General features: G+C 39.2%; 1 protein-coding gene and 1 long non-coding RNA gene across 2 annotated transcripts in view; one reads left to right on the plus strand and one right to left on the minus strand.

Moving 5' to 3' along the window:
- Positions 1-730: 730 nt before the first annotated feature.
- Positions 731-4448, minus strand: LOC113479870. Its single transcript, XR_003398361.1, has 2 exons — positions 4342-4448; positions 731-1702 (listed from the first exon to the last, which is right to left on the minus strand). It is a non-coding gene; the product is annotated as an uncharacterized LOC113479870 (long non-coding RNA).
- A 961-nt stretch (positions 4449-5409) lies between these two features.
- The window catches only part of MANBA (mannosidase beta), a 47434-nt gene continuing 25929 nt past the window's right edge, over positions 5410-26914 (plus strand). Inside the window, exons 1-8 of the mRNA XM_026847933.1 lie at positions 5410-5433; positions 8061-8184; positions 10599-10774; positions 15049-15159; positions 21172-21323; positions 22409-22526; positions 25351-25437; positions 26012-26179. Coding sequence (XP_026703734.1) covers positions 5410-5433; positions 8061-8184; positions 10599-10774; positions 15049-15159; positions 21172-21323; positions 22409-22526; positions 25351-25437; positions 26012-26179 — 960 coding nt within the window. The remainder of the gene's footprint in view (positions 5434-8060; positions 8185-10598; positions 10775-15048; positions 15160-21171; positions 21324-22408; positions 22527-25350; positions 25438-26011; positions 26180-26914) is intronic.

Raw genomic sequence — 26914 nt, forward strand, 5'->3', positions numbered from 1 at the left:
GTAGGTAAGGCAAAGGAACCTGGTTTTTGTTCCCTTTATTACATTTCATTACAGGCTGATCTTCCGCCTGGATCAGGCTGACTGTCCAGGGTCACTCAGGTGTTTGCGCAGTGCTCCCCTGGACCCCCGGTCGTGCAGGGGCCTGAAGCTGGCCTTTCATGGGGCCGTGGTGTGCCTGGCACTACTCACTCACCTGGGCTTTGAGCCCACGCTTCTCATGTGTTCATGTCTCACCCGTTTCCCGCTTAACAGGAAAAGCTCTTAGCTTATGTGACTGTAGGTATTCGATATCCCCTTAAAATCATTGCAAGGAGTTTCCATCTAGCCGCTTGGCAGTGCCTTCACTTGAGTGCTGACAATGCTTTTGAAGTCCTGCTGATGTCCTGCTAACCGAACTGGAAATTGCTTTCTTTTGACACTCTGTAGCAGGGCTTTTTACCTCTTAGCAGGTGATTTGCTGCTTGTTTACAGCATTGAAGTTGTGAGCAGAGAACTAACAGGCAGGGAGCTTGAGTGGTTCAGATTTTCCCCCAGATTGCAGGAAGTGGGACAATTGCAAGGCTGTCATGTTTGGTGGGATCTGAAAATAGCTGTAGTTGACTCCGCCCTCTATGACTTGCTTCCAGGAACACGTTGGGCTAATGAATATGAAGTATATTTAATACATGTGCCGTCTATTTCCTAACATCTTTCAAATTCTCCCAGTGCCCTTAAGAGTCTTAAATTTGCCTTTTTTAATCCAATTTTCTGAAATAAACCTTTAATTTTAATGTGAGCTGATTTAATGTGGGATGAAATTCTGTTTCAGATAAATCCAAACCATTTGAGTTCTATAGGTACAACTTCCAGCACTCAAAACAGCTTCATTTAATAATGAAAAAGTCAATAATCTTGCAAGTGTATTGGAGAAGCAGTTTTCCTTTCTTACAGGACTCTGTTGTGGTCATGAATTTTTCCTGAACCTTGAGAACTGCCTTAAAAGCAATACTTGAATATTGCCACATGACTGATTTTACAACAAGCAACATTTGTCATGCTTAAAATGACTAACCAGTATTAGCATTTAACAGCTTTTCTGTGTGATATATAAGCTGTTTTACTAGTGATGTAGAAATCATATCAATAAGCTGCTAAATTTTATATAAAGGTACACAGAACTAGGAGCTTCCCATCTAAAAAAGTGGATGCCTGTGAGGAAGAAACAGTATTCCTGAGAGTCAGAAAGAGCTAATTAGCACCTTCCATGGCACATATTTTAGCAGTCAGTGCATTTCTTGAAGTTTGAAGGCTTCAGACTAATACAGAAGAAAGCCCCTTCAGGAAAAAGGATCTGCAGTATGCTCTGAGATTTAAACAAGCAGTTCTGTTTGTAAACGGCTGTAAGAGCCCATCTGATGATGCAATTTCTTCCTCTGATGAAACATTCCTACATTTCTCTGCTGATAGAAAACCAGTTTTGTGTTCTTCAGAGGTCAGGTCCTTCATTAACATCTTAATATCCATGCTCTTGCGGAGAAACAGTGCAGGTTTCTTCTATTCAGGGTCTTGATCTTTGCTGATGTGCTTATGTCGATTGTTTGACGACTAACTAAATTGGTTTGGGCTTTACAGTCTGCTGTTGCTAATGCATTTACAGCTTGAATATTTCACACATACAAGTGGTAATGGTTGAAATTTAACATGCTGTTTTCCAAAGCATAACCTAAAATAAAATGGTAATTAATGTTAAAGCTAGACAGTTGTTAAAAATGTGCTTTATAAGGGCATGTTGTGGGTTTTCATGATCTCTGACATTTGACGTTTGCCTTTTGTGTTTTCAATACAGTAATCTTAATGAAGTTTCTGTTATGAGCCTAAATTTTGCATTGTAATATGCATTTATTAGGCTTGAATTTTGCATCTTAATAAAAGTCTAAGATATATTCCCCAAGCATTTTGCATACAAAACTAATGGTGTGGATATCTTAAAATTCAGTAGTTGTTCTGATAAGTTCATGATGACTTAACTTTTAGAGAATACACTGCATTAGCAATACAGAAGTCATAGTTTTACTGAGGTAACAAGACCTTTCCTTCTTGACTCTTACTGCCTTGTAGTAAGAAATTTGATTGATCGAGCATAGCATGTAGAGGCAAGGCGACAACTTTCCCTCAGTGTGGGCTCAAGGAGTGATGTTTATGTTGCTGTGGGATTTCAGAAGAGATCACAGTCACTTAGATGTTACAAATTTGCTCTGCTATGTAAACAGGTTTGTGTTTATACTACAGAACCTGATCCTGTTAGTTGTAAGACAAATACAAGATATGAAACAATGTTTTTCAGAAGATTTCAAATCCAAAAGTGTCCTTAGTAACTATACTGACTCCTGAAATGGGAAGAAAAATTGACCTTCAGCAAGAAAGAAAAAAATGTCGGGGAGATTTTCTTCAGTGTGAATCTGAGTATTCAGGGCAGATAGTTAGCTGTGCAGTACTGCAGAAGACTTGTATCAAAGGGAACCTTAATGCAGCTATGCTCTCTCTTAGCTGGGTTTGAGTCATGTAGTCCAGAAGAGATTGGTCTTTGTTTTTGGAAAGCAGTTCAGCTGTGCAGCTGCTCAAGAGGATTGAACTGAGCTGTCAGTCACTGACACAGGTACCTGCACTCTGAACTGTCTGACATAGGGATGTAATACTGTATCTTTCTGCTGCCTTTGTATGAGGTGCAAGGCAGTGGGTTGTCAGCTCCACATAACTGATTCCTTCAGCCTAGGTGAGGATTGTTGTGACCCGCCATAAGGTAATAAATACAGCATGAAGCCAGAAAGGTCGAGGACATAGTTGAGACCAGCAGTGCCTTTATTCTTTCCTGGGTAGTGTGACTGAAGGGAAGAGAACACATTCGATATAAATGCAGCATTAGTATCAAAAGTAGTAATTTAATTTTATGCAACAATCCAAACTGTGTTACTTCTCATTCTTCTCCCTCCTTCCAAATATAACTTCACTTAGCCTTACCACATCAAGACTAGTTGACAAGAAACAACTGGAGTATTTGCAATTATTTTAAACTGTAGAGATTTGTTCACTACTGTCTCCAGAGGCCTAAAATGCTGGGTTTGCCTCTTAAAATCCTATTAGTCTTACTTTCTCCATCATTATGAGAATGATCATGTTTCTGTTCCTCTCATTAAGTCACAAGATGTCTTGATTTTTTTTTTTTTTTTTCATTTCCAGTCCAGTCATTTCTTATGTAAAAACAAATCCTGCTCCCTCTAGTTTGAGGATGGATTTGACCTATGTAAGTAAAGTCAAATATTATCAAAGCTTTCATGTATTATTTCAAAGGTGGAAGGGAATATTAGGACCAACTAAATAAGGTGGATTTTGCATTTGCAGACTGAAATAAGAAGTGCTCATCTAATGGATATTATGATGCATTTCATGTAGTAACACCTTTACTAAATAAGTCTTGTGATTTTCTTTTTGTTGGCCTGTTATTAGGATCCATACTATAGATTTAATGATGTGACGTATAGATGGATCTCACTGGATAACTGGACTTACAGCAGGACATTCAAAACTCCTTTTGATGTCAGGTATGCAGCAAAGATATGTCAAAAATAGTTCTGTGCCATCTTTCATGCAGAATTGCTAGTTAATTCATCAATTCAGAATCCACTTAATACTTTTGTATCTAATAAAACAAATTATGCAATAATATGCAGCTGCAAAGTTGTTGCTAAAGAACACTTCAGTGGTTGCTTTTTTCTATTTTTTTAATTGTTAAAAATTACTTATGAATTGCTAACTAAGGAAGGATAATACTTAGGCGAATTGGAAGCTAGCCCATCTGATATATGGTGGGTATGTGAACATGGTGTGTTGCAGACTTGAGCCACTTCAGCTGTCATCTTAATTTGACTATTTAAAGCCACACTAAGATAAACATTTTTGGAGGTAGTTGATACAACTGCTGCTAAAGATAATGGTGACATACGCTTTTATATTTGTCTGTCTAATGTGTGTTGTTAACTCTAGGTATTCTAATATGGTTTTTATTTATATGTTTTCTTCTGTAGAAAGTGGCAGAAAGTGAATTTAGTTTTTGAGGGAGTAGATACAGTAGCACAGATCCTGATCAACAATATAACTCTTGGGAGAACAGACAACATGTTCAACAGATATGTAAGTACTGTATTTTGTTCTGAAGGTGCTTCTGTTTTTTCTTCAAAGCCCTTTTGTGCTGAGCACTTTCAGTGCATTCAAATACACATAAAAATAGGTCCTCGAGTGCAGAAAGTGTTGACCTGAGGACTGTATGTATAATCAGATAACTGTTAGAAAGAGAAGTGTACTTACCTTCTCAGTAGCAGCGGGGTCAGATCTAGAGGTGAACGTGTCTTGTTCTAAATGAGTGGACCCATGCAAGAGGATCAGTTCAGCTAATAATGTAAGTCTTGCTTCTTGGGATCTGTCACAGCTCCAAGAAAACATAAGCTTAAATCTATTATCTGCAAATCTGCTTACTAATTGGTATTAGAATGGTTTACATGTGAACACTGAAATGAAAATGCACGTGTTGCAAAGCCTCTGCAAGTATTTTCATAACTTTTTTAATATAGGGGGTTTTATTTTTAATGTTGGGCTTTTGATAACATTGTCTTGTTTTTTTGAGTTTAGCCTATGTCAGCATGAGAGTACTCATCATGGAATGATCTTGAGAGTGGCAAAACCATTCAAACTAATTTTATAGCTTTAAACTATAAAATTATTCTGGTACTAGCATAAGGGAAAATCTTTTAATTTTCTCTTAAAATAATCAAAAAAGGAAAAGTTAAAGTAAGAATGTTAGTGGAATAACTAAATTATAAAGGAAATCTGACATATTTATATCTCCATGTTTACCATTCTGGCAGGTTTTATTGCAGAGTTAGTGGCCATGAGAGCTAGATTTTGCCACCTCGGTCTATGTGACATGGGCCAAATCACTTAGTTTCTCTGTGACTTAGTGTAACCATCTGTAAAATAAGACATTTTATAGAGCTTTTATGAAATTGTAATTATTTACTATTTGGAGAGTATCTAAAAGATTGCCAGTAGCAAGCTCTGTGGAACTGGGAAGTGATATTATTTTGCCCTGATTTCTGCAAGTTCATTCTGTCTCAGACTGTGACAGTTCATGAAATGTCCTTCACTGTAAAACCAGAGTGAACTCTCTTAGATTGAGTCTAGGATTACTGTGACCCAGACTTCTGCTTTGTTCACCTGTTCCACATGACAATTATGTCTGCAGGAAGGACTCTCTGAAGGCTCTGTATGGGGCATGCTATTTGCTTTGTAATTTTTTGCTGAACGCTACAGACATAAATGATGCTAGCTGGGCGGCTCGTAAATTGGAAAAAATAGCCAAGACTTGGCTGGTCACAAATGAACACTGTGAAGAAGGAATGGGTATTGGCCGTTGAAACCATATTATCTTGATAGCACAGGATAATTCTGAAACTGAACATTTATCCTTCTATCCAGACACTCTGAGGGGGATTTTTTGTGAGCCAGTGAGGAAGCTCCCAAATCTTTTATTTAGAGCTGGCACAGAATCTGTATTCCCCCCCCCGAACCCTGTAATCTAGCATGTTGATAATACAAGAGGCTTAAGAAGGCCAGGCTTCATATCTAGGCGATAAGATTGTTTAAAAGGCTGTTTTCAGCAAGGAGACTTGCTGCTAAGAGAGCAGAATAGCACTGGGAAATGTGTAATCATTATGTTTTGATCCACTGGGTGGGTTTAGCAATGTATACTGACGATAGAGCTCACTGTTGCAGTGTATATTGCCAAGGCCAAGGTTGTAAAAATCTCAGTCAATCAGCTTTGTGTTTGCTATTGCTCATGTGCTGTGCTATTTATAGTGGGTAGGTCTGGCATGTCCCAAGAAGTGGTGTCTAACAGAGGACCTGTTCTCATCTTATTACAGTGTTGTGAAGTGTGACTTAGTACATATTCGGTGAAAATAACAATGTAATACACAATGGATGAAGCTCAGAAACTCTGATTTAAGACATAGCTTCACTGCTGTTAAAACTTACTCAAGGCAAAGTATCATTTGACTAGCATCCTGAATATTTCTGATAGCTTTGCAGCAGCTAGGGACAATGGATAGGTGATCTTATTTTGGAATTTATCTTTTTGGGTGTTTTGCATGTTTGTCTCCACTTAAACACCATTATTGATAATAACTTTTAATCTTTTCAAAAATGTCCTTTTAGACTCTCCTCAAAAAAATTACTGGAATCCTGTTAATCTAAACCTGGATGTGATTTCCTTTAAAATTTGTTAATGGAATGGAGTCCATCTCTCCATTTCCCATTGTCCTGGGAAAATCCTTCAGGATTAAGATGTCTTTATTACTACTTGCTGCTCCTTTTATTTTCACTGCATATTAGAAAGTAGATTAATTCTTCTGAGTCCATTGTGTTTCTTAGAAATCAGTGCATGGAGGAGCTTGGAAGGAAGGGGGCACTTAAACAGCCGTAGACTTATTTATAGTGCAGAAATGATTTTATGCTTTACTGAACTATACCTTTAAATCGGTAAGAAAGTACTTTAGTACTTTTCCTCAAAGGAGTTGTTTGACTGTACTTGGAAGCTGCTCCAGACATTTTCAGAAACATTTTTAGTTCCAAGTATATGGCAACAACCGTGGCAATGTCACATTTAAAAGTGAACAAACGTACTAGGACATTGCTAAAGTAAGTTGGCTGCTTACCATCTTAAAGTAATGGAGAGCTGTTTACACATTTGAGTTTCAGTATTAAGTACAGTAAACACATCTAAATCTTAATAGGAATTTGTGGCAAAACGCAGGCGTTTCACTGGTAACGTACTTCAGCGATACAAAGCCTATTGTTCTTCTGATAGCGGTCTCTGCAATATTATTAATGAAACCTGACAATCTGTCAAGTGATTCATTTGTTTATTTTTTATAAAGGGAAAATGACTTTCAATCTGACTCGTTTTCTAAGGATGTGTTGTCCTTGTTTTTACACTTGAAATAGGTACAGTGCTTGCTTCCTGGAAGGCTCTTTTGCAACTTGATAGGCAGGCAGGCTGACTCCAGCAATGCCAGGGATAGGCTAGACTTGTGCAGTGTGGTTTGCCAAAATTAGTATGCCTCGGCTGTATTAGGCTCTAAATTTAGAACTGTAGGTCACTGTACAAGACTTTAAGGAGATCTATTGTATTTGCTTTGGGGGCTGGGGCTGTGTGAAGCTTGGAGGGCAGCTGAATAGATGTCTTCCAAGGGATTTGTTAGCTCGAGGTCTGACCAGGTTTGATAACAACTAAATGGAAAGTAGTGTAGGTACTTCTCTGCCTGACCAGCATTTTATAATTCTGACGGTTATTCTGATGTTAGAACCAGAACTAAGCTATTTCTCAACCATGTTTTTGTTCCCTTTGTTTTTGTATAAGAGAGCCATAAAAAGGGGAGAAACAGCGAACATGACTGAACTACACAAATGCACCACACATATGCATCTCTTTCCTTGTACTAATCTGGTGTGTTACAACAAAAAATATGGGATAAGGTATCTCAGATATACTCACAATTTTGAATCTGATACTGTTCTTTTAGAGTACTTTAACATTTGTATTTTTCTGCTTACTTTGTCTTTTAGGTATACAATTAAATATTGATATTACAACCTAAGATCATTCAGAGCTGAATTGAGAGTAACTTACTGGCTTGGGTTTTTTTGATCTTCACTGTGGTTTTCTTTTAAGTGGTGGGCTAGGTAGAGTTTTGCTCTCACTACTATAGAATTTTGCTATACATGGATTTTTAATACAAAACTGTATTTTTTATATAATATAGGTATATAATAACAGCAGAGTAGCAGCAGAATTCTGGACAAGAAATAAGAGGAAAAATACTGTAGCCTTTTCTGCTTTTATGGAAATGGAAACATACTTTCAGTGCGTGGCAATATTTTATTTCTAGATAGTAAATAATTTTTCTGATACAACATCAATCTCTGTGTAAAAGAATAGGCAATTATAACATAATCATTCTGTATTTTAGGAGCAATGTTCATTTAGTTGGGACTGGGGCCCTTCTTTTCCCACTCAAGGAATCTGGAAAGATGTTAGGATTGAGGCCTATAACGATTATCACCTGATTTACTTTTCTTTGACTTCTTTCTTTGGTAAGTCATGTTGCTACTGTTTATTGTTGTTTCACCTTTGGAATACAAATAATTTTATTGTTAAATAGCTGTCAGTTTAGGAAAGATGCTATTGTTTTATTATGATTTTCTGTATAGTTCTTACCACAGCACACCCTTTTAGGTCTTGAAACAGTCCTTCAGTACAAACAATAGTGAACGGAAATGTTAGCATTCAGAATCTTTTTTTGCCTGAATAACTGCAGAAATATATGTATAGTATAGCTGAGGTTAGCCCCTGCTCTCCTGTTTTGAAAATTTTCTTTTTTATTGGCATGTTTTCACCAAGACTCCCAATAAATATATGTCTCACTTTTTCCTCACCTCCATTTCAAACAAAGCTGATATGGGAGTCTAGTTTTGTGTTGGAAAGACAAATGCAGAGTGAGCAGAGTTTCAAGAGTGCCGAGTTTTCAGAGCACAACATGAGAGAAAAGCAGTGGTGCTATGCAAGGATAATTTGTTGAGGCTGCAATTTGAGAGGATAGCCTCCTGCATTCCTGCTACCTAACTTACCGAACCGGTTTCCTCCCCTGACGTGATCTTTGATTTTCATCTCCTTTGTCCTGAAGATCATTGCAGCTGAGCAAAAGTAGTTAATTTTCTGTTGAAACTTTCTGTAAACGGTAATATGCCCCATTGTAGACCACCCGCAGCTTGCTTTCACTGCCTGTTGAGCCCAGTCTTCACAGTGGAGTAAAGGCTAGCACGTGAGTCCTCTGCACTGGATTGAATTTCAGCCCTTGGGAATAGAGTTGTTGTGTATGAATAAAAGAGGAAGACGTCACTCCCTAGCTGCTTTTAAAGCTTCCTGAAATAGCTGCAGGTCTTAGCTAGAATTAACGTGACTGGAATTTCCATGGAAAGCCCCGGCACAGAGTCTGTGTGCTCTCTAAAATTTAACTACACTAAAAAATCTTTTCTGGTCCCTCCCACATTCCCACAACTCCACCTTCTGGTAGGTAAAGTCTTGCCTCTCTGGATAAACAGAGAGCAAAACCTCTTTCATTCAGCAGAGTGATTTGGAACCAGAGTCAGTTTATTAGTATTCAAACATAATAACATTTGAAAAATAAAGAGTAAATGAACAACTTGAATTCAAGTGGCCTTTGCAGTTATATTGCTCATCAGATTTGGTGTCATAGCTTTTTAACCGCTGAGTCTGTTGAAGATTCATTGTTCCTGATTTCTGCATCTAGACCCCACACACTTCGTGCAGTTAAGAGTGAGCTGGAATTTCTATATGCCCTTGGAGGGGAGGGAAAACTACTGTAATGGCTGATCCTTGTGAGATGTGTGGGTTTTTAAGCCCATCAATATTTCTGAAAATTGGTCTTCCCTGGGTAATGCTGGGTGTAATATAAAATTGGGAACACACTGATTGCTATTCATTCTACAAATGACTCTGAAATCACACCAGGGCTGAATATAGTTCTTTGCTCTTGGAGGGAGCTCTCTTTCTCTCCTAGAGGAAAGAGCTAGAATATATACATGGATAGAGAAAGTACATGATTAGTAGTTTGTGGATATAAAATATGTCTTAGTTTTAGTTTTCCTTGGTTTCCATTTTCTTTGCTTTTGCTTAGATGACCTTCTGTAATATTTGAAGTATAGGATTAGCCAGGCTGTGTTTATAGATAGGTAATTCAGTTGCTGAAGTTAATGGGAAATTTACACATGGATCTTGAGTACCCTTGACCCTGGCTTGCCTTATTCAGTAATCTGAGTAAAGGAAAGGACGGTCTGAGATTACTGTAGAGAGATCTCAGGGAAGTCATTAACTTGTTTCCTCCACCACACTTTGGTGGCAGAAGGGACATAAAGATACAGCTCGTCAAGTCTAGACACAATGGGCCCAATTCATCCCCAGCATAACTCCATTCATTTTGTTTAGTGACTCTGGGATGAATTCAGCTTGTTTTCTGTTAATACTGTTTTTGTTTCATCGACAAAAGTGATTGTACTGCCTTGTGATTACGATCTTTCCCAAAGAGTACCATGTTCATACGAGTGCTGACTAAAAGCAAATATAATGTCTATGGGAGTTGGTGGGAAAAAAATCCTTCCTAATGAAGTGACTGGTGTCATGATTTCTGATTTTTGTACAGAACGCTGAAAAGCACCTGCATGGCTTTTGAATGAAAAAAAAAAGAGAGATTTATAGAACATAAATCATATTGTGTAGTTCTATTCTGATTTAGCAAATGTAAACACAGATATCAAATGCACTAAACAAGAAGATTAACCTTGTAGGTCTGGTTCAAAAACAGCCTGAAAATTGTTACATTTAATATGAGGTGTTTTAATTGTTTCTTTGGTGAGAGATTATATTAACAAATAAGTATATAAATAAATACAGTTCCTGAATTCCCATTTTTTTCTCCTCCTTCACTTAGAAAAGAGTGCTCAGCAGTGGAGTCTGGAAATTGAGTCTATTTTTGATGTAGTCAGCTCCAAGCCAATTGCAGGTCTTGTGACTGTGAACATTCCCAAATTGCAAACGCGGCAAACATTCAGTGTGAAGCTTCAACCTGGAGAAGGCAGCATTGTGCTGCTTGTAAACATCAACAAGGTAAGGAGGTGTGTGTGGAACCCTAACCAACTGCAAAATTATTCCCCTGGTTTCCCATGTGTCGTTCTGCCTCCATGCCAGTTTTAGGCCTCCCTCCCCTTTCTTGCTGTGTTCCTGACTTTTTAAGAGTTCTGTACCCCTTACAGGATAGGAAAATTGTTCTTTTCCTCTCTAAAAATTTATGTCTGTGGGGCTGTGTGGCTCAGTGTGTCAAAAAGATGATAAAGCCTTTCCCTTACTGCAAATAGAAAAGATCACATCATCACCAGTCACTGTTAAATTAGCTATTTAGGTAGATAAACTTTGGATACTCTGTGTCACTTCACTTAACTGGCAGTAGGTATCTTGTCTTCCATGCTGTTGTTTACTGGACTGATTGGGACTAGAATATACTACAGTATGCATGGTTTTCCCAGGAAGGAGGGGAAACATTCCTCAAACTTCTCAGTAAATACTCTTCAGGTAAACAAAAGCAAAAGAGCCCTTATAAAGATTTTGTTTGGCAGTAAGGAAATTTTGTGGAGTAGTACTTCCTTCTGTTAGCTTGTAGTTTTTTGGATAGACAAAACTCAGGAGGAATTTTAGAGAGGTAAATGAGGAGAGAACTCAGTTGGAAAATGATGAATTTGGTATACACCCCAGTGATGTAAGAGGAAACAACTGGTCTGCTTGCCTTCAGAGTGTGTTGGGAAACTCTCCAGTGGCAGACTTAATTCACCAACATCATTTAACTTCTACAGAATTTATTTGGTTGTGTTTTTTTAGAAACTGTTGAGTTTTATCACACAGGTGTAATTAAGAAAAGTTATATAGGATTGAGAGATGAAGAAAATCAGTGTGTCTGTTCTAGTTGACAAATAGGTAGGTGTCTTTAATTACGCAGCGAGCCCAGTGTGGTAAAAAGGAGCATGAGCTTTGTCTTGGCTTCTTGCTCAGTGAGCAGGGCCCTTGTAGAGCTGCCTGTGCAGAACTGAACCTGACAGCGGCAGGCCCAGGCCAGTGGGCAGGGTGGGAGCCCTGGCAGGTGCAGCAGCAGCCACAGCTGATGGTGTTCTCCAGTGCACCAACAGCATAACAGGAGCTGCCGTCTGCTTCACTGCCCCAGGGGACAGTTAGATTTGTGGGTGAGCAGTGTGCTGTGAGCAGGAATTTGGGGCTTCTGACAATTCTGGCAGTTAATAACGTTTGAGGGTCTGCCCTCAAACCTTTGTATATATTACTGGCTCTACTGATTTTCTCTATTGCTGTGTAACTCTGCATTTGTTTCCACAGTTTGAATGCATTATGTGTGTATTCTCAAGTTCTCTTGTCAGTTGTTTTAGTGGAGAAAAAGAATATATTAAAGGCAAGCAGGGTATTTATGTTCTAGTATGCACACTCAGTGACTTGCATACTTATGTGCTTTGTTTTATTTTGACATGAAAGCATAAAAGCATGCAAACATATGATCTTTGTTACTGTTGTTATCTGACACGTGAGTTGCATGACCAATTACACATACCCAGTTTCATTTAAAACAGTCATTAGTCTCTGTTTAGCCTTTTCGGGGATTACATTAAGCAGGCACTGCACTGTGAAACTTCAAAAATTATTTTGGTTTATTTAATTGCCCCACCCCCAACCTCTGAAGAAATCTGCTAGTGGAGTATGACTGCAAGTTTGTGAGCAGCACTTCCTTCAGAGCGGGGGCAACAGTGTTTTATTATTCTTTGTACACAAAAGGCTTTGCTGCATGAATTCACATCATTTTACAAGAAGCCCTGCAACGTGTCCTCATGTATCGATGAACCTAATGGAGCCCTTACTGTGTGTGACAGACTTGGGTGGTACATGGTAAATAGTGAGTCCTCACCAGAAATTTATTAGTAGTTGAGAACTTATCGCAAGAGTATGTTGCAGTCAGTAGGTGTTTGAGTGGTGCGTATCACCCGAGATGCGTAGCAGTCTTCCTGCAATTGCCACACAGAGTGCTGTGTTGCTAACCTGACAGCATTTTGCTTATCAGCTAATGGTGAGCATGGGGATGACATCATTAGCGGCCAATGAGACAGTCCAGCTATGCCAAGCGTCTGCGAACACTCCCTTGTTGTTGAGGCACACACTGATTTTGTGCTTCCATTTGTATCTGTGCAACACAGAGATTAGTACTTCTGCACAAGCAGTTATGATAATTCTGTGTCGGGGAAGCTGAACTGTTAGTAGATACGTCCATGATTGTGTCCAAGTATGGCTACAGCAAAACATATTGTTGGGCTGCTCTCTGGCCTCATTTTATTTGAAAAGATTGAGGCACTCCTTACATGGCTCTATTCAGTGCTGATCCCTCCATTGTTTGGTTGCATGCATTATTGCTTTCTTTCCACGATTTTTGTGTTGTGCACTCAACTGGCAAATGTTGGCAATAGGATTGAGCAGCAGAAGTAGGCTGTGGGAATGGATATATAAATACTACTCTGTGGCTAGAAAAATGAGAAAATTAAATCATTCTGTCATCCTAGAAGTAGGGGTTTTTTATGTTTGTAAAAATTATGGAGTACTAATTATGTGGTTAGGAAGCATAGAGAAAGAACAGAAAACACTGAAAGAAAGAATGAAACTTACAATTTGACATAAAAGCTTGACATAACTGAAAAAGTCAGTATGGTCACATATTATCAAAGTAAAAATTGAAAAGTGTCACCTCTGTATATTGAATGTTGTATGCAATAGGTAAAAGGGTCAATGAGAGGAGGGGTATGGTACAGATGCTAATGGACGATTCTGTTCCTGACACAGTTATCTGAGTTTCAGAGGAATATTCTGTCAATGTACCTCAGCTAAGGGGTACCAGCCAGATGTGTCTGCAATAGATCGTGAGCACACACACATGCATGCACACGAGATGAAGTGATAGCCTGGACTTCAGTGGAAGAAATCATACTTTCTCTTTAAATTATATTCACCTCAGAGCTGCAGCTGGAGAGATTCCAGTTATCATGGCTCAGCTGAGTCACATAAAGTCATTAGGCTTGTGGTAATTCAAAGATATTGGGATGAGGGATGAACAACTGACATCATCTACCTGGATTTATGTAAAGCACATGACACTGTTCCGCACAACATCCTTGTCTGAAAATGGGAGAGACATGGATTTGATGGATGGACCACTTGGTGGATAAGGAATTGGCCAGATGGTCACACTCAAAGAGTTTCAGTCAACAGTTCAATGTCCAAGTGGAGAGCAGTGACAAGTGGTGTTCCTCAGGGGTCGGTGTTGGGACTGGCGCTGTTTAACATCTTTGTTGGCAACATGGACAGTGGGATTGAGTGCACCTTCAGCAAGTTTGCTGATGACACCAAGCTGTGTGGTGCAGTCAACACACTGAAGGGAAGGGATGTGCCATCCAGAGGGACCTGGACAGGATTGAGAGGTGGGCCCATGCAAATCTTGTGAAGTTCAACAAGGCCAAGTTGCACATGGGTCAGGGCAATCCCAAGCACAAATACAGGCTGGGTAAAGAGTGGATTGAAAGCAGCTCTGTGGAGAAGGGAATATCAGTGGATGGAAAACTGACTATGAGCCAGTAGTGTGTGCTCACAGCCCAGAAAGCCAACTGTGTCCTGGGCTACATCAAGAGAAGTGTGGCCAGCAGGTCGAGGGAGGGGATTCTCCTCCTCTACTCCACTATCATGAGAACCTACCTGGAGTCCTTTTTGTAGCTCTGGGGCTCCCAACATCAGAAGGATATGGACCTGCTCAAGCAGGTCCAGAGGAGGCCATGAAGATGATCAGGCAGCTGGAGCACCTCCCCTGTGAGGACAGGCTGAGGAAGATGGGGTTGTTCAGCCCAGAGAAGAGAAGGCTCTGGGGGAGACCTTATAGCCGCCTTCCAGTACTTCAGGGGGGCTACAGGAAAGATGGGGAGGGACTCTGCCTCACGGAGTGTAGGAATTGGACGAGGGGTAATGTCTTTGAACTGGAAGAGGGTAGATTTAGATTAGATCTAAGGAAGAAATTCTTTACTGTAAGGATGTTGAGGCACTGGTACAGATTGCCCAGAGAGGCTGTGGCTGCCCCCTCCCTGGCAGTGTTCAAGGCCAGGTTGGACGGGGCTTTGAGCAACCTGGGCTAGTGGAAGGTGTCCCTGCCCATGGCAGGGGGGTTGGAACTAGATGATCTTTAAGGTCCCTTCCAACCCAAACCATTCTATGGTTCTTTGATATCTGAGCCCCTACATGTGTGTTACATCTCTTTTTATACATATTGCTCTGGCTTTCTCTCTTGTATGTTCAAGAGTTCTACAGTGGAGGCTTGGTGGCCAAATGGACATGGAAAGCAAACTGGATACAACATGACAACAACTTTCATCATGGAGGCAGGATACCAGATTGAGAAATCTTCAAAGGTGAGCCCTTCAGCTTGATATAGCTGGTATTGCAGTGCTACTGTTAGGACATTTGCTCTGCATATAAGGTATCTAGAGCTCTTAAGTATTTTGCTGGATTGTAATATGCATATGAAAATGCTAATGAGAAACAAGGTAGTTTTTAATGTCACAGTGTATGTTTACCTGTTTTCTGGTAACCTTAGCTTGTATGGATGCCTTTACTTGCATTCAGACTGAGAGATGGCTTATGCTTAGTTGGAAGCCTCAGAAAGGAAAAGAATGTTTGCTTCTTAAGTACTTTTGAACTTGATATATCATGCTGATGTTTTTGTATCATGCACTGAAACCCCCCTTTAGATTTCTATAGATTATGTGAAGGTTTATTACTGGGATTTTTCTTGTTAATTCAAATTTATAAAGTTTTGTGGGATAGAAACATTCCTAAAAAGCTAACATACATACATTGATTTATTAGGATGTGATAGATGTGCTATAGGCTTAAGAGGAGACAACATCTTAAATATGACCACAAAAGTAATATTTAAGGATTATTTGCATAAGGGTTCCTGCAACACACTGGCTATATAATTGTCAGGGTTTTTTTACTAAGAAGCCTAGAAGAGGTTATTTTCAATTGGCAACTGGAAGAAAAAAAAAGACATACAAATTAGACTACACTCTTTATGCCATGAACATGTGGAAAGAACCAAGTAAAACTGCACATTTATTAGGTGGTTCTGATGTGTATTGCTTCACTAAAATCTAATGTGGTCACCAGGCATGTAAAACTACTATTTGCTGTAACATCTGTGCATGTCAAAAATCCTTTGAAAAACAGTCACTTCTGGAGTCCAGGTCTTTATAGGGGTAGCCGTTAGTTTGATTATGAAGTCATAAGAATAATTCTTTGCTATTATTAGCAATTTAATTTTAAAAGAGTTAAAAAGCCACATTAAATAAACATGGCATATTGTGCTTGGAAAAACTGGTTGTAGGATATAAAGCATGTAAAAAGGACAATTCTGTTGTGTACTTTTTGAAAACTGCACAATGATAGGAAAACTAATTGATTCCACTTGGGTAGCTTGTCAGGATATTTCATAGAACCCTGTGGCATACGATCATAGGGAATTCATGGTCTACAAAAGATAATCAGAAGCCTCTTCTTTTTTAATTCTTAAGGGGAAAGAGGGGGAAAAAAAGCAAATGCACCACATAGTGAGCATTATACATTAACTAGCATATGAAGCCTTTACAGATTCACAGCGTAAAGTCTAGTCTTCCTTCATGTGTTCTGTGAAGCTCTGTCTTGGATTCTGACAGACACCCGCCCTGCCCCCTCCACCTCCCACCCTGCCCTGAGCTGTACGAGTGGAAAAAAGACTTCTTATGCATTTTTTTCATGTTCTAGCACAATTTGCTCTCATGTCAGCAGAACTTATGGCTTAATAAGAACTTTGAGTAGTTCAGGAGATACAGTCAGGGATAAATGCTCCTGAAAGGTGTTTTTCTGTTGTCAGTTCTGTTGTTCTGTTGTCCACCTATTCAGGTGGAATACATTTCCTCCTCCCCGCCTCTTTTTAAAAAGAAAAAAAATAGTGGTGAGACATTTCACAAATGATTTGTCTCCATATGAGTATCTACATAACTTTGGACAGGTGAAAACCAAAGATCGAGAACTGTATATGTGAGAAAACCCAGCTTGGTCATATGTCAGATTCAGCTACCCTTTGTTTGAACTACTCTCTGGTTTCTGACAGGTTAGTGTCCTGGTTTTGGCCAAGATAGAGTTAATTTTCTTCCTAGTAGCTGGTACAGTGCTGTGCTTTGGATTTAGTATGAGACTAATGTTGATAACACACTGATGTTTTAGTTGTTGCTAAGTAGTGCTTATGCTAAGTCAAAGGCTTTTCAGTTTCCCATGCTCTGTCAGTGAGCAGGTGCACAAGAAGCTGGGAGGGAGCCTGGCCAGCACAGCTGACCTGAACTAGCCAAAGGGATATTCCATACCATAGAACGTCATGGTCCATATATAAACTGGGAGGAGTTGGCTGGGGGGGCTGATTGCTGCTTAGGGACTGACTGAGCATTGGTCAGCAGGTGATGAGCAGTTGCATTGTGCATCACTTGTCTTCTCTTGTGTTTTATTTCTCTGTCTTTTTTTTTGTTTTCCTTTTCATTACTATTATTATATTTTCAGTCGTTAAACTGTTCTTATCTCAACCCATAAGTTTTACTTTTTTTCCCACCAGGGCAGTGGGGCAGAGGAATGATTAAGTGGATGCTTGCTGCTTAGCTGCTGGCTGCAGTTGAACCATGACAAATAGTCTCCAAAACATTAACTAATCCTTTGGGAATATTTCTGGGTAGCCTCCCAGTATGTACTTGCAGGAGCTCTATAGAGCTCTGTCCAGCTGTGCTGGGAACCTCTTTGGCTGAGGGAAGTACTTACTCCTGTTGAGAGTAACAGAAAACCAAAAGAGAATAAAGCCAACATCCAGGACAGAGTTGGTTTTGGTTTTATTTTGTTTTTCTATTTGAATACTTTGGTTTAGAGTTTGTTTCTCAGGATAATGTGAAACAAAGTCATAGCCAGAAATGATCTCAAAATTAAATTGGTTTTCTTGAGGGAAGGTCTATCAGTCCTTTTTGCTATTAATAAGTTGCTTTTCTTCTTGTCATGCCTACTTCTATGAATTTATTACCTCTTTCATTGCCTCATGAGGCATTAGCTTGCTTTTCAATTCTGTTTCCCCATCTTTCTGTATGCTTATTTCTTCAACACTGTAATCAGAGTTTTTTATTTCAGAAGGCTTTTTTAGTACTTGGAAGATCTTAACCTCTAGCTGTCTTTTCCTCCTTCCCTCTACACCTTCATTCCCCCGCAGGCCTTTTAACATGACTTCCAGAAGTCTTTCCTTTTGGCTTTGTAGTTTTCACACTGCTTTCATGCTGCGTGCTAATTTGTTAGGTCACTGGGGCGTTCTGTGATCTTATTTCAGCTCTAGGCATCTTCATCCCTATTACTTTTCCTACTGCTAAATCTGGGAATGCCAAATGTGATCCACAGGTCACTTAACTGGGTACAAAGCATTTGTATATGACTTAAAATGACGGTATCTGTTTCTTAGTTGTGCACAGAACCAGCTGATTGGTCTGTGGTGGCTAGAGAGCCACTTCTGTGTGCTCCAAGTCTGGGAGAAATGTTCAGTCCTCAGGAAGCAAAGTCTTTCAGACAAATTTCAAGGTTGCCAAGGTCTCAGTAGCCAGAAAGGCACATAACCAAGCATGCCAGATGCTAGTTGTGTCCCCTTGCCCTTCTTTACCCCACAAGGCAGAAGGAAGCTGCTATAGGAACAACAAGAGGTGCTGTGTTGCCTTGTTGGGCCCCTGGGCCCCTTGGAGTGGGAACACAAAGGCACCAAACCCTGGAGGCCTGGGAATGTGAGATGGGGTTGAGGAGCTTTTCCTTTTGCTCCTGCTCTGTGGGTGGTCCTGGCTGGGTGTTTCAGCCTCTCAGATTGCCTCAGATTTGGCCAGTTGCATGGGTTCCACTTGAGCATGAATAAAGTGATATCACATTACTTCTGTTAGTAATATAAATACTCCATTACAAATGCACTCTGAGAGAGTCCCAACCTGCCTGATGACATCCATTAAGAGGACCTCCCAAATACTTTGGGAGCTCCAACGATAAATCCCATTTCATTTTGTGCCACAAAAAAAGAGCTGCACAGGAGTCTGAGGAGTTTTTCTCCAAGTAACTGAATTTGCTGGAGGAAGGTCAGAATTTTTTTGCTAGTGTAGTACTCATAATGTAGTTTTTCTTTTGTAGCCCTCAGTAGTTAGGATAATTGTGAATGTTTTGAAATATTGGTTGTTTTTTTAATTCAACTTCTCATGTTAAAATAAATCTGCAAAATTCTAGGAATGACTGTAAGACTGTTGTCCTAAAGCTAAGTTTATCATGCTGGTCTATATTCAACCAACCCAGCATACAACAGGATCACAGTAGAAAAAAGGCAGGACACACTGTCCTCAGCACATGTATGGGCACAGAGATATTGGACAGAGAGCCTGAAATGTCCTCTCAGTGGTCTGACTTTGTAGTTTTTCTGTAGCTGGGAATTTCTTTAGTGGTACAGATGCTGGGCTCCCCTTGCCACTAACCCTCTGTTGCCACTGGGGTAACACTGTAAAACACTGGAGCACTTGGGGCAAGTACCTTTTCTTTAATAATTCAGTTCCTGTGTTTTTGTAATTGCCATGAGGCAGAGGGGTTTAGCTTGAGGTCAGTGATCTGCGGCCTCCAGTCACACATCGAGTTTGTCATGTGCATTGTCTCTGTCCAGGTGTTTAATGAATAACTGTCCCATTGACTAAGAAGCACCAAAGAGGAATCAAAAAAAGCAGTGATTTTCTTGGTCTTCCCTACCATTAGAAATAATTTTCTGTCTATCTGAATGATTTTTGAGAAACTGAAAGTTTGAAAAACACAGTTTCACAGTGGGATTAGTAATTTTCCACTTGAACTTCAGCCTTGTCTGGTGTGTGAAAGAAAGTATTACATTTTATCTTAAAGACAAGTATATCACTTGCACTTAACTCGGTTAATTTTAGCCTGATTTACTAACAGATACTTGTCTCAACTGTAGCTTGTGGCAGAGAGAGACAAGGCTGTACCCTACAAGCTGACCTTTTGAAAAGGTATAGCAAATAGTCATCTGAGGGAGGAGTGGTTGCCATTTTAGGGGTATTCTATAAAAAATGAGGTTCCTGCCCCAAACTTCTTGCTTGATGTGAGTTGGCTGAAATTTGCTATTAGCTTTCCTTTACTGTATTTAATTTCCCAGTTATCTCCTTACGACAATGAGCAACAGGAACCAGAAAGAAAAAGAGTTTTCTTTCTGGCCTAGGTAAACTGAACTGGAATAAGGATGCAGGAGAAAAAGAAGTCTAAAGCCTCCCTGAAAGAGATGTTTCCTGTAGCACTTGGTAGCTGCACAGGAACCTAAAGTGGAATCTGCTCTGCATCTGCCTCATGACAGGTGGGGAAGACACCTCTACAAATAAGGGGTCAGTGCAAAGTGTTATTGAAGTCAACTAACTGCTCTCTCATGACTGTGGAATTGGCTGGTTATGTCAGTGCAATCAAGATACCCCTCAGAGAAGCACTGTTGTATTGGCTGAAGTAAAGTCCCAGAAAATGTCCAGAATGATTTCTTGAGAACTTTTCTTTCACCTGCAGCAGGAAGGAGGAATGTTTTCTTGTTTCACCATCTGCAGTACACGATACCAGATATTAGGCTAAAAGAGCAGCTGTAAAAGTTTGGCTTCTGCTTGAGATGTGCTTTTATCTGGAATGACCTTTAATACCTTACATAGTGGTTATTTAGCTGAACTGGTCTCTCTGAAACCTTATTGCCAAGTATGCTGTTCAAACACATCTGTGATGGCTAGAGGGTTCTTCACTTCCAAACTAGCATTTGTGTTTGCTTGCATATCTTTTTCTTCTTCATTGCTACATGTATTAAAAAGGTATCATTTCAGGGCAGCAAAAAGAGATTTGCTTTTACTGGATTAACCTGAAGCTAGTCATTCAGGGACAAGACTTACAGCTGAGCTGCTGCAGTCTCCTGTAAGGAAGATATTGCAGATTAAATAGTGTGTCTGATATAATGCAACCACTGTATTCCTCTTGCTGGCCCTCAGCTGGACTTTAGGCTGAATTCTGCAGCAAGCAAACATGCACCTGTCTCTTACTTATATACAGATGTGCACATGCACGCTCCTTTGTACGTGCTTTCTCTCTTAATGGTGATTTTAAAAAGTGAACAGGTTTATTGGAAGGATTCTTTTTAGCCCTGTTACAGTGTGTTTAAATCAAGCAGGAATTTAGATATGAGACCATGTCTTTTGCTCCTTGACAAATTCTAAGTTGTTAGTGTTCAGTTGAATACCTTTTGTAATGTTTTTCTTTATTTTTATTTATTTTTGTCTGCTTTAAATCTAAGTTTCATATTTTCACAGGCCTATTTTCGGACAGTAGAACTTGTTCAGGAGCCTATTCCTGGCTCACCAGGTCTGAGCTTCTACTTCAGAATCAATGGCCGACCCATTTTCATTAAGGGGTCAAACTGGATTCCAGCAGATTCCTTCCAGGACAGAGTGACCTATGACACGTAAGCCACATTTCATGTTCTCTAGGGAGAAAGGAACATGTTTTCTTGATCCCGATTCTCTATCCACCCTCTATCAAAGGGTGGCATTAGTGGATGGAAGTCTTTTCAAGGTATGACACTAATTGTTGTGGGTTGGAGGCCTCAAAATTAAGGCTTAATTAGCTTCAATAGATTTGAGTGATGTTCAAGGCATGTAAGTCCAGTAACTGATGGGAAGGTGGTTGTTTGCTGTCCACAAATTACTGGCCTTTTGGGTAGTTTTAGGGATGATCCTCAGGTATCTGATCCTATTGTGTGGGACATGTTCATTGGTACTCTGAGGAAGTGCACTTCATCCATATCCTAATCCATCTCATGCAGGGAGACATAAGTGCATAATAGCCTGTTTCTCCCCTCTGGTCCAGACTTCTTGGATTTCGATAACACAACACCCCAGGGGTGCCGGTGGGATGGGAGCCACATCATACTTTGACTAAGCTTCTCTCTGGGTTGCTGGGGAACCACACAACAGGGCATGCTGCAGTGTACATTCGCATGCACTTTAGAGGCTGCCAGCATGATTAAGGAGAACTTAATGGAGCCTGAATCCCTTAAAATGAGATTCAGAGTCTCAGTCTTTCTTCTCCCCACTTCTCGCTATGCATTGTAGAACTTGGGAAGAGAATATAGATTTCTGAGCGTGTTTAAAAGAGGATTTGAATTCAAGTGATTGATACTTAAAACAAGTAATATCTAAGGAGAAAAGAACAACCCGATTAATAAAATATAGTATTTCTAAATCTGGTCCTGCCAATACTTCTGTAAAAGCACTTACTTGCATGAGTCACTCCATCTATTTCATAAGTGTTAACAGGACCAAGTAACTTTTTCTGCACAAAAAATTGCTGTTTGAGATCTCTGTCCAGACATGCAGGCTTAGAAGTTATCAAAATAGTCTGTTTTTTATCAGAGTTATAAATCTTAGACTGCCTGCTAATGATGTTTGGGTGGTTTGGTTTTGTTTTGGGTTTTTTGTATTACCTTAGAAACTCCTAAGTGATACAGTTTCACAAATCTTGTATAAATTTTCTTTTTGTATTTGACAGATTATGGCTACTCTTGAAGTCTGCAGCAGATGCTAACATGAACGCACTTCGTGTTTGGGGAGGAGGAGTATATGAACAAGATGAGTTTTATGATATTTGTGATGAAATAGGAATAATGGTAAAAACAATAGACACAGAACACTTATTTAAAAAGCTGACAAGAACTTGTAAATAAAAATCCACTCTGAATGAACAAAATAAGAGCATTAATACATAAATTCTAGCTATCTTTCCAAGGGACATGGTAGAGTACCAACCTGAGAAGTCAGACCAACCTGATTATTTTTATTTTTATTACTTTAATTTGAATGGTTCCTGATTACTGAGGCTGTCAGTTGAAACTGGAAGTGATATTTTGGAGACTTTATATTAGAAACCCAGCTTGTACTTTCTCTTGTAACTAAGGCTACATACAACTCTGTTCCTCATCTCCACTTTCCTTCCTAGCCCAGAATCTCCCCTTCATCTTCTCTTCCTTTTCTTCCCACTGTCTTTCCTGCCCCCTCATTTGCCAAAACCAGAGCAGGACTGTGGCTTTAACTTTCTCTCTTCTACCTCTTTTCAGACCAAACCTCTCATCTTCATATACTGTAGATCTCTCCCAGTTCTACATTTCCTACTATCTTGAGAAGGAAGGAGAGAAGAAATGAACGGCTGAGGGACTAGTACTAGTGTTGTCACTTAATGCAGGAAGATGATGTTTATGCTGTAACAATGAGCCTGATAGAGGAACTTTTGTGGACTGTAGGCATCAACAGGGACTTGCAACACCAACTCAGTTGTGAAACAAGTAGTGCATGGGAGGGGGATTATTCACAAAGTCAAATAATATTTTTTCCACAGCAGCAAGACTATGGAGCCCTGTAGCTGTGTTTAGGGCCAACTCATGTGAGAATAGCCCTCCTGAAGAATCTGAGTGCTTGAGTATATGCCTCAGATTGAGAGCAAAGGCTTTGCAATCTGACCTCAGTGAGGATTTAAGGCCTGCTGTATTTGAGTTTTGTGCTTTCAGCCACCTCTGAGTTGTCAAAACACTGAAGAAGGTAGTCATGCTTTTCTCTGGTGTGGAAATGGATTTTATTTCTTTTAAAAGTTTTGTGGGTTTGTTTTGTTTTTTTTTTCCTTTATAGAAATAGCTGAAAAGGTTTGGGGTTTTTCTGGTACAAACTTTTAAAACAAAAATATTTCACTTGGCCTGAAACCAAGCATGGAAGGCCTTATCGAAAGGGCCGTTTTGAATAAGATATAATTGAATATAACTGTAGCTGTAAGGGGAATACCTGCTGCAAACACTGATAATCCTAGATGAGTACCTTTGATTATATGAGCTTGGAGACACATGTTAATAAATTTTGATGAAATAGGGACTAGATGAGTGGAGACCAAGTTGCATCTGGTATTAAAATCCCAAGAAGTATGTTTGGTCTTACTCTACAGCATAAAAAGCAGGGAAACAGAACTGATACCTTGCTGCCTTCTGCTGTGTGTGCTTGAAAAAAAAAGAAAGTTACATCTATTTTAGTCATCTGAATGACTGCCCTGATTTTCAGGGCTTCTGAGCACTTACAGTTCTTTCATTTTTGACACTAGGCACCTAAGTAGGCCACTTAGATCTGTGTCTGTACAGTGCTCTATACAAGATTTAGATCTTATTTAGCAGCCAAAATAGCAAGTAGATGTAGAAAATCAGACCCTTATTCTGGAGGGGGTGGTGCTGGAGGCTTTTGCCTTTTTTTCTTCTGATGGTCTTCAGAGGTTTAAAAGTGCATTAGTCAAACTGTGCTTAAGGAAAAACAGTGACAGCTCACTGAGGGAAACAGAGAAAGTTTCTTTCAACAGTTTTGACTCTACACAGTTACTGAAAGATTCTGAGTGATTCTTCAGCAGTAGCTTTGCTTTTTTTTTTTGGTGCTAGGAGTGTAACATTTATTAATGGATCTGTTACCTCCCACTGTCCTGTTCCCTATCTTTGGTTTTCTTTGGGAATGTATACTGAAAAGTGTCATGGAAAAGCATGCTCTCACTGCAAGGAAATGCAGTTGTATGAGGAGATCATCTGGCTCACCCTCTCTTGTTTATGTAGTACGGTGTTCAGAAAAGTGTCCTACAGACTCCTTTGGGTTAATGTGCTTCTTCAAGAGATCTTTCCATTTGAGATAGCAAATCTCAAAGTTACAGCAATTTAAAAACCAGAACAGGTAAAACAAGAAATCTTACCCAACTCAATGGGCTTCTTCCTTTCCCCCTTTTTGTAATTCTCCTTCAAGGTACAAATGGCATTCATTGTTGAATTGAAAGGCTTGCTGTTCTCTAGTGGTATCTACTTGATCTTTCTTTTAAGAGAAGAATCACTGTGTTGTTAGAGGATCTAGGTTTTTTTCTGCCCTTCTTACTGGGTAAGATTTGCTCTTTTTAAGATTAGTTTGCGCATTTGATATGCAAGTGTTTTGTTAACAAATACACTTGAACACCTGTGAAGTGTGCTTGATACCACATCAGAAGAATTACTGTCTCTTTACACCTGCAAAATAGTAAATACAAAATTGTTCTGTTCAGCTGGAGATTGCCCCACATTCACATCTGAGCAGTGCATGGGTTCTAATTATTCCACTGAAAATTATTGAACTCCATCTACTGAGCAATATTCCACTCCTCAGTGGAGGCTGTCAGGATCTAATTCCTAAGGGTAAATATTTTGTAACACTGATATTGAGGAAAACCACAGTGATGTATGCACATACTGAACCCTATGGAGGCTTTGATTGTTTTGGTGGAACTTTCCAAGAATAACAAGTAGAACATTTCAGTTTAATCCTTTTTGAGATAAATAACTTCTGTCTGAGCAAAGGATTGTGCATCCCAATAACCATATATTTTTCAAGTATGTAAAATGATGTGCTAACAGATTTATTTTTAATTATTTTCTTTCCTTTTCCCTGTAGATTTGGCAGGATTTTATGTTTGCATGTGCACTATATCCAACTGACCAGTATTATTTAGAATCCATAAGAGCAGAAGTTTCTCATCAGGTATCTTGTTTGTGTGTTGAAGCTCTATTTCACATTACCTATTTTTGATTGACTGACTGTACAAGTTAGCTTTCCAAAAATGTTTATTTGGAAGTGTTTGTTAGTGTACCTTTATGTAGCAGACACAAAATGTAACCCTGCTAAATTCCCTTTAACTTACTTGTAGGAGTAGTCAGTCAAGCAGAGGTGCAGGCATTCCTCATGTCCAAACTGCCCTTTATCAAGGATGTTAAAGAGCATTCACTGAGAGTGAGCTCTAATGGTTGCAACATGCCTTAGCACAGAATTTACCTTCACATGTGGCTGAATAGATGAGAATGGAGGTACACATGTGCATATGGTGGATATATGTCAGCATATTAAAAGTTTGCCCCTTTTTAAGTATGTATTACAAAAGTTTGAGCCTTGTGGAAAGCTGAGGATTCCCTGTGAACAGTGCCGATAAAACCAGGAATTACAGGCTCAGCCTATGTAATATGAATGTGGACTTGTAATTCAAGTAGCAATAAGGTGATTTTTTTTTTCTTAGAGAATTAATTTTGCTTGACTTCTGAAACTGTAATTTGTATTTCAGGTAAGGCGTTTAAAATCCCATCCATCAATTATTCTGTGGAGTGGTAACAATGAAAATGAAGCAGCAATTGCAAGCAACTGGTTCTCCATACCTTATGCTGACAGAGAAGTCTATATCAAAGACTATGTGATGCTTTATGTGAAGAACATCCGAGAAATTGTTCTTACTGTAAGTGATCTCAAGAAACTGTAAGGGGATATGGCTTGGAAAAAGGTTTTAACATTTGCCATTTGAACAACTTGTGATTTCTTTTTTTTAAAAAATCCTTTTGGGAAATGAAAACTAGCACTTTATTGAGGAATTGCACTTTCCAAGCTCTTGTAAACAACTCTCTAAACTCAAGGATTATCCTCAAAGTAAAACAAACAAAAAAATTACTTAAATCTCTAACACTTTGATATGTAAAGAAAGACTTGAAAATGTAGTGGATCTTGCTTCTTTTTTTCATTCCTATTTGTAATACCTCCACAAATGCCTTCACTTCCAGTGGACAAAAATCAACTTGTCCGTTAATTAATTAATCTAGATGATCAGATTTCCTTTATGCCGATTTTGTTGAAGGATACTGTAAGAAGGATTTAACAACACTCATGCCTTTTAATAGCAGTTGAAATTAATGAAGATGTGCTCTTCCAGTTTTTGGCTTGAGCAAGTTAAACAAAAGTGATGCTAAACATTGTCCTCATGCTGTGTAGTCATTATATTGTGTGGTTTTGAAAAACAAACTGCTGGTATTTTACAGTATATGAAGGCAAAATAAAATATTTTGGGAGAACACTTAAACTGTGAGCATGCAGATCAGAAGCATGTGGAATCTGATGAAGTCTGCTGTGATTTGGTACTACCATTTTGCACAGCTTTTGTAGTTTTACTTCTCCTAGAAGTATTGCAGTTCTTCATTAT

The sequence above is a fragment of the Athene cunicularia genome, assembly GCF_003259725.1.
Source record: "Athene cunicularia isolate RWA chromosome 4 unlocalized genomic scaffold, athCun1 chr4_part2, whole genome shotgun sequence".
In the NCBI taxonomy this organism is placed as follows: domain Eukaryota; kingdom Metazoa; phylum Chordata; class Aves; order Strigiformes; family Strigidae; genus Athene; species Athene cunicularia.